Genomic DNA, 13,499 nt, shown 5'->3' with positions numbered 1-13,499 from the left:
TATATTAGACCTCCTAATTAATGTGATGTTATTTGTCCATGTAATTATTTTCCATTTTAAATTTTAAATTTTATATTATTGTTTTCATTAATTCACAAATAAAAAAATGTCTAATATATATTAAAAATTAATTTTATATATTTATTTGAATAAATGATAATAATTTTACATAACTAATAAAAATAAATCGTAATTACTAATTTATTTAAAATAATTAATTAATAATTTTAAAATTTTACTGTAAAAGTTTAATCCCTATTCTAATAAATGAATATGTTTATTCTGTTATTGACAAGTATCAAATTATTAGAGCTTCTCATTAATACTATATGTTACATATCATGCCACTTGTCAACTTATTAATTATGAATTTCAAATTTTAAAATTTAAATTTGTCACTCTAATTACATTAAGTTAATAATTAATTCTCCATTTTAAATTTCAAATTTTAAAATTTTTCATTTTAATTATATTAAATTAATAGTATTAGATTAAAAACAAAATAAAATTAATACATAATATAAGATGATATAATTTTATGTTTTTATTTAAATAAACTATTATAATTTTATATACCTAAAAAATTGATTAATAATTTAAATAAACATATTTATTTAATTTATTTAAATGATTGATTAATAATTTTGATTTTTTAATATAAAAACTTAATTAATTTTATAACCGTGGTTCTAACGGTTATAAACTAGTTAAATATATAAAAAGAGATTAAAACTAACATTTCTATCCTCAGAGAAATGAATCATATTTGATAACGAAAAAAATGCGATGGTTAAAGGTTACTTCAAACCAAATTCCACCATCTATTTCAAAAAACGGTCGATGAACCAGGTTAGAGCCCTAAATCAAACCACCCAAAATTACCGAAAATTTAACCAATTTCAACGCATCAATATAGCTTTCTGTTCTAATGCTTTCAAGGTCTTAGCTGCAAAGGGTCTTCCACTCCAAGGGAAACAATTACATTCACCAATGATTAAGCTTGGTTATTGTAGCACGTTGCTGTTACAAAACCAACTGCTAAGTTCTTATTTGAAATGCAGCGAGTTCAGTGACGCCTGTAAACTGTTTGATGAAATGCCTGTTAGAAATCTCATGACTTGGAGTACTTTAATTCGTAATTCACATGTGGGTTTGTGTTATTTTAGAAGGATGTTATCGGAAGGGGTCAACCCTGATCGTATTACTTTTTTAAATTTAATTAGCTTGTCGAGTCAAGTCGGGAGCATTGAGATGGGTAGACAGTTCCATTGTCGTACAGTGAAATCGGGTTTCTGTAAAGATTGTCATGTGAATAGTTCTCTTGTTAATTTCTATGCCAAATTTGGATTTGTTAGCGAGGCGAGGCTGGTTTTTGATGATGCGGTGGATAAAGATTTGGTTTTGTGGAATGTAATAGTGTCTTGCTATGCGTTAAATGGATCAAGGGAAGAATGTTTTCGGGTCTTTACAATGATGCGTTTAGAGGGGGTTAAGGGTGATGATTTCACGTACACTAGTCTGGTGAATTGTTGTGCTTCTCTAGCGTATTGTGATTTGGGAAAACAGATCCATGGTCTTGTCTTTAAATATGGGTTGGATGGGGACATGGTGTTGGCTAGTGCGCTTACTGATATGTATGCAAAGAACAAAAACATCATTGATGCACGTCACGTGTTTGATGAAATGTCTCTAAGAAATCTGATCTCTTGGAACACTATGATTGTGGGTTACGGACATCACAACAATGGTAAGGAAGCTTGGAAACTCTTCACAAATATGCTACGTGACGATTTTAACCCTGATGAACTGACTTTAGCCAGTGTCATTAGCTCATGCGGGAATCTCTCTCTAACCACTGAAATCCATCAACTTCATCCCTACTCGCTAAAAACCGGGAATCTTTCCTTTTTATCGGTTTCCAACTCTCTTCTAAATGCATATTCAAAATCCGGGAATATTGCTTCTAGTGTCAAATTATTTAGCTCAATAGCCAAACCTGATCTTGTGTCATACACTTGTATGATTCAATCATACGCGTTTCATGGTCTTTCAAGAAACGCGATCAAAGTTTTCAAGAAAATGGTGTCACTTGGTGTACCAAAGCCCGATAAAATCACGTTTCTTGGTGTTCTTTCTGCATGTAGTCATGGCGGATTAGTAACCGAAGGCCTCCATTACTTTGAATCCATGACTAAAGACCATGGGATTGAGCCAGGGCTCGAGCACTACACCTGCCTAGTTGACCTTCTCGGTCGAGCCGGTTTAGTCACCGAGGCTTTTAATGTTCTGGGTTCGATGCCAATGGCTCCGGGACCCGACACACTAGCGGCTTTTATTGGACATTGTAGGGTCCATAAAGATCTTGAGTTGGCTAAATGGGCAAGTGAAAAGCTTTTGGTTTTGGAGCCAGATAAGAATGTGGGGTATGCTGTTTTGTCCAATATTTTTGCTTATTGTGGGAGGTGGTTTGATGTGGGTGAGATTCGGAAAAAGATGCGGGATAATTGTTGTTTGAAGGTGCCGGGGTTTAGTTGGGTGGAGGTTGGTGGTCAGATTCATGGTTTTGTATCGAAAGATGAAGCTCATCCACGATGCTTTGAGTTGTACCATGTGTTGGGATTGTTGTACAGTTCGATGGCCATGGAGTTGATTAAAAAGAAGCCACATACTTAAAATTGAAAATTTACATTAAAACTCCTTCACGTTTACATAAATGACAAAACCACCCACAACCTAAATACTCTATTCATTTATCTATACCTTTCTCATTTACAATTTCTCATCCCAACTCCCGTTAAATATCATTCGTTCTGTTGATATATCTTCCGCTGTTTACCAAAATCACAGGAATGATATAATGATTATAATCCGCTTGAAATACCACTCAATGCACATACATAAACAAAACGAAACCGAAGAGAATTTGAGTTATAAAAGTATTTTTGTTTGATTCTAAAGGGTCAAACACATACTCCATCCGTCCCATGTAAAGTTGTAAATACTCAAACACTTGATTTGGTCCAAATGTTCCATTTTCTTTGTTTCGTCTTTATAAAGGGCATTTCAGGTATTTAACAAACGAATCATTTGATGCAATAAGCGGAAAAAAAAAAAAAAAAAAACCGATTGCAACATGTGGCCTACATGAAAATTCACCGGAAATCATAAATCCAAAGTTTCACAATTGCCTGTAAAGATAAACATGTGTGGTGTGTGCGATGTAAAGGACATAACCGTATAGGGTAGTTTGGTAATTTCCTATGAGGTATGAGGTTTGTTAATTTTGGAAGTTGTCACTTGGTAACAGAGAGGCGAGACACATAAGACCCTCACACATAAAGAATGCAGGAGTAAGGTGAATTCCACCCCACATAAAGTGTGAACTCGCAGTAAGACACCAAGGGTATTTTGGTAATTTCACATGTGATTTCGGAAAGAGACATTTGATAACGTAGCTGCATAACATAAAAACAATATGCAAAAAGAGTATGGTCACTCCCATCCCACATTAAGTGTCCGCTCACTGAAACTAAACTTAAAGTTCCAACGTTGACCTCAAATATGGATTCGTGCGCCATGATGTGAAGTCTCCCACAGTATGTAAAACAACAAGGGTATTTTGGGAATTAAAAAAAAATCCCATTAAACATACCACTATTTGCATGTTCAAAAGGTTGAGAACCGGATTCAGAACCCGATGAATGTCGATGCTATGCTCGATAACATTCACCCCACACCCCTCCTTCAAGAAAGCAAAATCAAAGCATCTAAAAATTGTTTATTTTTGTGTTCCGATAATGTCTGTTTTGGTTGTTTTACGTTTTTCATTTTCCGGGTGGGTCCCATTTAAGAAAAAACACTGATATATTTTTCATTTTTAATTTGAATATATAAATTACCTCCATGGGATACAAGTTCCATGCTACAATCAAAGCCTCCATGGGTGCGATCACATAAACATTAGCTGAAATAGATCCTACTTTCATTTCTTTCTAGTACAACATTGTACTTTCAATTTGTTTTTTTTTTTAATCAAGGCCACGTATTTTGAAAATTTTGACATTGACTTCAATTTTTTTTCTTATTAGGACATTATACTTTGACAAATCTATCTGAATTTAGCAGTGAAAATTTCTTTGCATGCAGATGAAACTTTTATAATTGGATAGATCTTTCAAAGTACAATGCTTTCATGGGAAGAAATGAAAGTACATTGTTATTTCTTGCATTTAATCCTTTAAATAAATATGAAGAAATAAGATACGTATAGAGTAAAAATCCTCTCATTTCGACAACATTTTGACATGTTCCATGAGAAGTGCACCTTCTAGGGCATCTTTCCACCGAAATAGCCATAATAAATTGACTTTGACTTTGATTACAAGAAGTCAAATGCTTTATGCCAAAAGTCCAAGTTCCTCCTCTAGCATGGATGATATAAAAACTAATACCCTATTTCATGCAAATGATACAACTTAAAGAACATAGAATTATGCAAAATCTAACCATTTAATGTTATTAATATACCGGTTTTTACCTAAATTTATAAAAATACATAGCATTATGCAAAATTTAACCATTTAATGTTACTAACATACCGGTTCTTACCATTTTATGTAATGGTAAAAAATGTAAGTTTGTTACATTTTATGGATAAACAAGTAATGTTGCATGGATCGGTGTAAAATCGTGAAAGTAACTTGATAATATAAAACGAAAGCAAGCCTGCTTGTCTTAGTCGTAAAATAATATTTTTCTGCATAGGATAACATTTTTCGGCAAATTGGAGACCTAGTAGCGGAAGATTTTATTTGTGCAAAATGTTTGACAAAAGTGGTTTAGCTTTAATTTAACGTTGTAAAAATACATAAAAACCAAAATTTTGTTTAAAATAAAAAACTAAAACTCCTACTACCCTTTCTTTTCTTTTGTTATTTTATTTTTATTTCATTTTTAGTTTTCTGTTAAAATCTAAAAGATCTAAACAGCTACTTAAGGACAAGAACAATAAAACTAAAAAAGCTTCATTTATTAAATTTACATAAGAAAATTCACATAACCATTGGATATTCAACAATACATTGAGTAAAGATGAGTTATTCACTTATACGCATCGGGTATAGAAGGGCTGCCTTCACGAATGCATATCAAAGAAACCGTGTAAAAAATATAAAGAAAAACATTGCATGAAAAAAAAAAAACAAATTTGGATTCCTTTGGGACAGGAGTAACAAAAATTAGAAAGCTTGTGCAATTTCAGAAAATTAAAATTTATACTTACAATGTTTACATCAGACTGTAAAGCAATAGTCATTGAAGAAAATGAGGTTGGTAGATGTAGATCAACTGCGATGAACAGGCGTCTTATTAGATTACATGATGACCCACCAATACCATGTGAGATCACTGAATCAAGAATCAGAGCTGTAAACTCATTTGTTATAACTTATTGAATATAAACTTTTATAGGTAAACCATTTTCTGATAATAGAGCTGATTTTAGCAAAATTTTCCACCAAATTAGTGTCACTAGATATAATAAAAGGTGCAATTATTGGGCTAACATGTTTTGTTTATCTAACTATCGCATGAGGAAATGCCTGATTATTTAAAGATTTGTCTAAAGTTGAAGCTTTGTAAGCTTGTATCCTTGCAGTATGCACTACATCTCGATTTTCAATCTCAGAGTTTCTTTCTCAAGAATGAACAATAGCTACCCTTAGCCTTTTTATTCTTTTGTTTGATTATTATACTTCTTTGTGTCACATTTTTGCAACATACATGTGGGTAATTGTTGAAAAAAAATTGGTTTTTTATGTGTAAGAATGATAATTTTTCTTTTTATTACTTTCGGCCCCCTCAAATTAATTTTTCAAGTTCCACCCCTGAAACCCTAGAAGTTATCTTCACCAGATATTCGGATTTGTTGTCTTCTAGTTTTGTTCATTAATCACTTTTTGACTCTTTAGCTTCTATACGTGATATGTAGTATAGATAGTTTGAATATATATATATATATATATATATATATATATATATATATATATATATATATATATATATATATATATATATATATATATATATATATATATATATATATACTAGTTATTTACCCGCGCCAAGCGACGGGTGCAATAATTTCTTTCAAAATTAGTTTCTACAAGTGATTTGTTTGTGAAGAAAAGTGGAAGTACAATACTATAACAGGTTAATTTTTATATGACAGTGCAATGCTACAACTCATTAGTTTTTCAAATAATTTAAAGTAATGCTATAATTTGTCAGTTTGTAAAACTAACTGAAAACGCAATGCTATTATTGGTTCGCTTCCAAAAATAGTTATAGTGAGATAAATAGATTGGATTAGAGTGTTACTATATTTTTTTCTTGTAAGCGACAACAAATTAGATTCTTTCGACAGTTTGTTTAATTCAGAAACATGATATTTCAAAGAATACAATGAAGATACATATTGTTATCGGTCTGGTTTGCATCTTTGCGACAATTTTTTTTTGTAACATGACTTATTACAGATGCGTATTTGATTGTAATTGTTGAAGGTTTTAAGCAAACATTTTCTAGTAGATTCAGATTATATATGTTGTAATTGTTGAAGGTTTTAAGCAAACATTTTCTAGTAGATTCCGATTATATATGTTATGTGGTTATAAGTAATTGAATGAGTAGTTATTATTCTAACTATGTCGTGTGTCATTATTACTATGAAAATTCAATAAATCATTAGCTTGTTGAATTAAAAATACAAAAATAGTTAATTTGTGAAACCACTACAAAAAGCTTGATAGCCCAAAGGTATTTCCAGTGATAGTATTTTGATGTATACCTCGTTCCTACAAGCAAACCCAACAGTCAAACACAAACTTAATTCTCTTTTCTTAATTTTGTCTCTTGCATTTCATTAGAGTTTTTAAAATTTTAATAGTATTTACAATTATAATCTAATCACCATAATCAAGCATATTAATATTAAGTCCATTCCAAAAACTAACATTTACTTTCTTCTTTAGTTTCAAGAAGATTCAAACATAAGGCTAAGTAGGGGACAACATTTGATGTTTGATCAAATTTAAAGAATTGATAGAAATCCATTACTGCCTTTATAAAATTTAATCAAAGATGCATATGAGCACATGCACCATTTATCTATAAATTATATGTAAAAAGTGCATTCCTTAAAAAAAAACCGATAATTGAAGCCTTAAACTTAGATTCGAACCTATGAAACCAAAACATATGATAATACCACATATAAATCCATATTGAGCATAAAATCATTAAAAATCTAGAAGAAAAAACACCATAATATAAGAAAATAAACGACCAGATGGTTTATTTTTAATGGAAGTGATGATATAGAAGGAGACGCAGTCTTCTCTAAGTGTTGATTCTCATAACCCTACATGGAAAAAAGCAACACCATATCAAACAAAAAAATCGTTTTTATTGTACATGAAAAATGTAATTGTTTAATCCTAAGAGCAAATAGTTGAACTCCTTTTAGCCAGATGAATTGAATCATATCGTTCAGGTGATTCCAACAAATCTATTATCACTTTCTTCTAATTTCCCATCCAATAATGGATGATAGGTAGCTTTCCCAAAAATAAATAAATGCAATGACATACAACTTTTTTCAATAATACAATCTACCAAAATAAAATATTTAGATTTGATATTTGATTTTTAAAAAGAGGAAACAGAAAAGTAAAAGGAATAATAAGATCTGAGTTTTACCTTAGGGACCAAAAACATTGTTAGGGCATAATTGCTGCGAAATCTGCAAGAAATGTAAACATTACAGTTACATGTACTAAGATAACATGAACCTTCCTTTCCTATTTCTCACAAATTAAAGAAATCAAAAAAAATGAAAATTAAACTAAAAATGAAAATAGCATTTTCAAAAGAAACAAAGCCCACTTTTTGGATATAGGTCTCAAACTTACAAGATGAGAGAGGCATATCTACGTACGTGTACCAAAAAAAGAGTTCTCTGATGGTTGATGGTGTGACAGAGAAGCAAAGAAAATCCAAAATATGGAACTCATACCTCATTCTTCTTCAATATACGTCCTCTACTACAGCAACAAAAACCCAAAGTCAAAAAATAAACTAAACATAAAAATCTTAAAAGAGAAGAGATAATAGTTCAAAAATACTTCTAGTTTGGGTAATTCCTCTTAGTTCCTCACAGATTAAAAGAAACATACTATAAATGACATGGTTTTCAATAATTTGTTTATTTGGTGGATATATATCATAATAAATTCGGATGCTTGATAATAATGACATAATTAAAGATCACAGACCATGTACTGGAGAGATGAAATTGCATTTATTTGGATCAAAATAGAATCATGAGTTGGTATCAGTTAGACAAAAGAAAACTCAAAAGAGTTTGGTTGTCGAATATCAACCCTTTCAAATCGTTATAGAATTATCCCTAAAAACAGTAAGATCATTAATCCAAGGGTATATATGGTAGATCACAAAGTTAGAAAACATGAAGAGTCATACCTGAAGAGCCCACAAGTGGAAACACAAAGACTACGTACACATCAGGTCTGTAAAAATGAAAATAAGACCTTATTTTGACAAAAATTAATTAATACAAAATTCCTAGCAACTGAAAAGTTCTTCAAACCATCAAAAAGGGTGAGGTATCCAAATAAAACATGATCTCTTTATCTTATATCCTTAGAAGAATAAGATACATTCTTGATAGAGAACCACATTAAAAGAAATTATAGAAAGAACCAAACCTAATCAAGAAACTCAAGATGCAGTAGATCTTTAAATCCTGGAAATGAAAAAGAGGTAACCATTGAACATACCTGGTGAAAAGCAATAACATCCAAAAGATAATGATGGTATTTGATAATCATTTTACCAAAAAGGGTACCTAGAACAAAACTAAGCAAAGCTTTAAGAGTATTAACATAAAATTACCTCATAGTAGTTATCGAAATCCTTATGAACATGTAAGGCACTTTGAAATCATGAAATCAGGAGATTATTCCATGGGTTTGTTCTTTACGATGTGATGCTGGTGTTGGGATGGTTTGTGACATCTCTTCTATTTGATCAAGAAGAAGGAGCAGTCATATGAAATAATAGAAAAGAAGAAGGAGTAGTCATACATTAAATTGGGGGCGGAATTACCTTTTCCACTAAACCTTCACATCTTTGGCCACCTTCTGTGCTTCAGAAGAAAAAAAACCCAAACTGGGGTTCACATGATCATGAGAAGAAATTGAAATTAAACACAAAATAGAAGTGTGTGTTTGTATGTGACTAAAAAGTAGAAAGAGGAGGAGATATACCTCTTGCAAGTTCATATGTGATCGGTAACGGGGGAAGAAGAGAGGTCGGGAAGTCAAACCATCCAACGGAGGTAGTGGAGCTTACAGAGGGTCGACATGACGGTAAGATCGAGTGGTGGTGGCAGTGGAGTGTAGGGTTTATGGAGAATGGGGGGAACATAAGGGAGGCAATGCCTATTAATCGACTGAAATAAAAGATGATATATAGAGAGATAGAAGAGACTGAAGTGAGCAATTAGAGAGACAAAGATATTTGGATGAAATTAGGGTTTTCCACGTTTAAATAGAGGAGAAGGTACGACCATCAGTTACGATCAAAAGAGTATGTGCAGGCGTTTTCATTATGCGCTTAATAGGATTGTACATGACGTTATAATAGGTATACCTCTTAATTTTCAAGAAATAGGCAATATGCTTAATAATATAGTAAAGATATATATATATATATATATATATATATATATATATATATATATATATATATATATATATATATATATATATATATATATCATTGTGAGAGTTAGGGTTTTTAGTGATTTGTATATGATTAGAGTGAATCTTTCTTATATGTAATTGTATCCAAAAATCCGAGAATTTATTTCTTATTTTCTTATCAGAGTAAAACAAGAGAGACGAACCAAAATGTTCAATGTATTGAATTACTTTCTCAATGAATACAGAGTACAAGACTTAAGAAAGACTTAACTAACTACTAACTCATCATCTAACCACTAACTAATGCTAGTTAAGTTAATTAACTGTGAATAAACCATCTTCTAACAGCCCTGAGTAACTAACTCTAACAGACCGATCATATAACAAAAAGTCAATATGACAAAAGTCAACATGACGTCCAATAACCCCCCCCCCTCCTCAAGATGAGCTCTGGAAAATGTTGTACAGAACCATCTTGGACATAATCAGAATCATCTTATGACGTGGCAAGGGCTTGGTAAATATGTCTGTAAGTTGATGAGTTGTTCGAATAGGTAAGAGTTTCACTGTTTTATCAAGAATCTTATCACGAATGAAGTGACAATCTACTTCTATATGTTTTGTTCGTTCATGGAAGGTGGGATTAAGAGCTAACTGAATTGCAGATTCATTGTCACAGAAGATGGCAGTTGGTTCATGTTGGTACACCCCAAAATTAGTGAGTAAATGATGAAGCCAAACGATTTCAGTTGTAGTAACAGCAAGGGCTCGATACTCTGCTTCTGTTGATGATCTGGACACAATTGTTTATTTCTTTGACTTCCAAGAAACCATGGAATCATCAATGAAAACACAAAAAACCAATCATTGACCTTCGAGTGTCTGAACATCCTGCCCAATCAGAATAAAAAAAAGCACGAATCTTCAAGGAGCTATTTGAAGAAAGAAATAATCCTTGTCTAGGATTTAACTTCAAATACTTGAGAAGATGATTTGCAGCTTGCATATGAGGAACTTTAGGATTTGTAACAAATTGACTTAACCGATTTACAACATAGATGATATCCGGACATGTAATAGTTAGATACATCAAACGACCAATCAAACGTCTATAAGAAGCAGGATCTTGTAATGGAAGTCCCTCAAAATTAGAAGTTTTGCAAGCAGGATCTTGTAATGGAAGTCCCTCAAAATTAGAAGTTTTGCAAGCAGGCTCCATTGGGTATTGAACTAGTTTAGCTGCCAATTTACCTGTATCTTCAAGTAACTTCAAAGTATATTGTCTTTGTGAAAGAAAAATCCAGTGTGCAGACCTTGCAATTTCTAATCCCAAAAAATGTTGAAGTTTGCCCAAGTCTTTCAACTTAAATGTGTTGCTTAAGCTCTCTTTAATGGCATTAATTTTAGAGATAGAAGCTCCAGTTAAGACTATATCATCAACATAGACTAATAAGGCCACATAATTTTTGCCAACTCCTTTATAAAAAAGGGAATAATCTGCTTTTGATTGGATAAATCCTTGAGAAATTAAGAAAGAAGAAAACTTTTGTCTTAAGCTATACAAAGATTTATGTAATTTGCAAACCAAAGTATTGTAGGCTGAATGAATGGTTGAAGGAGTGTAGCCTTGGGGCAATTGCATATAAACCTCTTCATCTAAATCGCCATTCAAGAAAGCATTATTCATATCTAATTGAATACGAGGCAATGAACTTTGAGCAACTAAAGTTAATAAGATCTTGACAGTAACCATTTTTTCCACAGGGGAAAATGTGTCCAAAAAAATCAATGCCCTCTTGCTGATTGAACCCTTTGGCAACTAAACGGGCCTTATATCTCTCAATAGTGCCATCTGACTTCCTTTTGATTTTATAAACCCACTTTGAGCCTAGTGGTTTTCTGTCAAAGGGTAAGGGAACAACGGTCCAGGTGTGATTGGATTTTAATGCTTGCAACTCTTCATGCATAGCTTTGACCTAAGCAAAATATTGAGAAGCTTCTTTGTAATTCTTGGGCTCAATTTTTGAAGAGATAGAAAGAGTGTAGGCCTTGTATTGTGGTGATAAATTGGAATAAGACACAACATCCGATAAAGGGTATTTTGGTCCATTTTCCACAATGATGTTATTGATAAGATTGAAATGATAATCTTGGAGGTAGGATGGTGGTCTACATAATTGGTCTTGTAGGTTGTTGTGATGGCTCAGAATATTGTGATGATGAATTAGGTGAAGATGATTGAGGATGTGGAGGTAAGGAAAAAACAGGAGAAGAACTAGAAGATTCCTAATCTGTTTGAAAAGAATCATCTATATTATAGGAATTGGGAATAACTATGGAATCAAAAGGATTATGAGAAAGATTTTTTGATGAATGTGTAAAAGTAAAAATATCCTCCTGGAATGTAACATCTCTGGAAACAAAAATTTCTTTTGCTTCAGTATCCATCAACTTATAAGCCTTCATGCCCATAGGATAACCAATAAAGACACAACATCTTGCCCTTGGTGTGAATTTATTTTTGCAACTAGGTGAGGTTGAAGCAAAAGCCAAACTGCCAAAAGATCTAAACCTTGAAAAATCAGGAGGGCATTTATGTAATTTCTCATATGGAGTAAGGAATTTGAGAAGTTTAGATGGTGTTCGATTAATGAGAAAAGTGGCACAAGAAACACATTCAGACCATAAAAGAAGTAGGAACTCTAGATTGAAAGAAAAGAGCTCTAGCAACATTAAGAAGATGTTGATGTTTTCTTTCCACTACCGAGTTATGTTGAGGCCTCTTAACACATGAAAATTGATGAATGACTCCTTCCTTGTTTAAAAATTCTGTGAATGCTAATTCTTTAGCATTATCAGATCTGAACACTTTGATTTTGCTATTAAACTGTGTTGATACCATTGCAAAAAACTTTGGAATAATTCCTTGTACTTCAGATTTATGCTTAAGAAAGTATGTCCACGTGAATCTTGTACACTCATCAACAATTGTAGCAAAATATTTGAAACCTTTATAATCAGATACACGATAAGGACCCCATATATCACAGTGAACTAGATCAAAGGGTTTATCAGCCACATGATTAAGAGAGACAAATTTCAATCTCTTTTGTTTAGCAAAAGGACACACAGTACAAACATGTTTATTCAAATCTTTATTTGAAAACAAACAACTATCAATGAACTTAAGTTTCTCATTTGCAGGATGGCCAAGTATTTGATGCCAATGTTGAAGAGACACAGCATGAATAGGAACTTCTTCAATCATATCTTAAAGAAAATAGAGTCCACTTTCAACCCTAGCAGTGTCAATCTGCTTATTGGTTGATATATGTTTCACAATAGCACGATTGTGATAGAATGATGCTTTAATCATCTTGTTTGCAACTAACATGGACATAGAGATCAAGTTCAACTCAAATTGAGGAACATATAAAACATTTTGAAGAACAATATGCTCATTGATCTTAATATTTCCCATATATTCTACTTGTATAAGCATATGATTTGTTAAATGAAATTTGGTTCCAAAGATTCATTTGAGGTTTATGAAAACCTTTTTATTATTACACACATGTCTAGTTGATCTAGTATCTAAAATCCAAATGTTAGATTGGTAATTTTCAAACTCACAAGGAAGAACATAATGAGTACCTGATTCTTTGTCATCAGCAGCGGTAACAGATTTAATAGAAGCAAGTTGGCCTGTAAGAA

General features: G+C 32.1%; 1 protein-coding gene and 1 long non-coding RNA gene across 5 annotated transcripts; one reads left to right on the top strand and one right to left on the bottom strand.

Annotated features, from left to right (window-relative positions):
- The first annotated feature begins 767 nt into the window (after positions 1–767).
- Positions 768–3,895, top strand: LOC145004142 (Pentatricopeptide repeat (PPR-like) superfamily protein). Its single transcript, XM_078963038.1, has one exon. The coding sequence runs from the start codon at positions 787–789 to the stop codon at positions 2,671–2,673; it is 1,887 nt and encodes a 628-aa protein (XP_078819164.1). The 5' UTR covers positions 768–786; the 3' UTR covers positions 2,674–3,895.
- Positions 3,896–7,173: 3,278 nt separating this feature from the next.
- LOC145005337 (uncharacterized) lies at positions 7,174–9,584 on the bottom strand. Of its 4 annotated transcripts, none has more exons than XR_013662552.1 (8): positions 9,348–9,584; positions 9,187–9,249; positions 8,974–9,100; positions 8,787–8,858; positions 8,542–8,588; positions 7,971–8,102; positions 7,759–7,801; positions 7,174–7,420 (listed from the first exon to the last, which is right to left on the bottom strand). It is a non-coding gene; the product is annotated as an uncharacterized LOC145005337 (long non-coding RNA). The 4 variants fall into 4 exon arrangements; XR_013662554.1 differs by having other exon boundaries at positions 7,971–8,099; XR_013662553.1 differs by having other exon boundaries at positions 8,787–8,824.
- Positions 9,585–13,499: the final 3,915 nt, after the last annotated feature.

This window comes from Lactuca saligna, chromosome 7 (genome assembly GCF_052625555.1).
Source record: "Lactuca saligna cultivar CGN05327 chromosome 7, ASM5262555v1, whole genome shotgun sequence".
NCBI classification, from domain to species: Eukaryota; Viridiplantae; Streptophyta; class Magnoliopsida; order Asterales; family Asteraceae; genus Lactuca; species Lactuca saligna.
The sequence above is the reverse complement of the archived record's forward strand: the minus strand, read 5'-3'. Positions and strand labels throughout refer to the sequence as shown.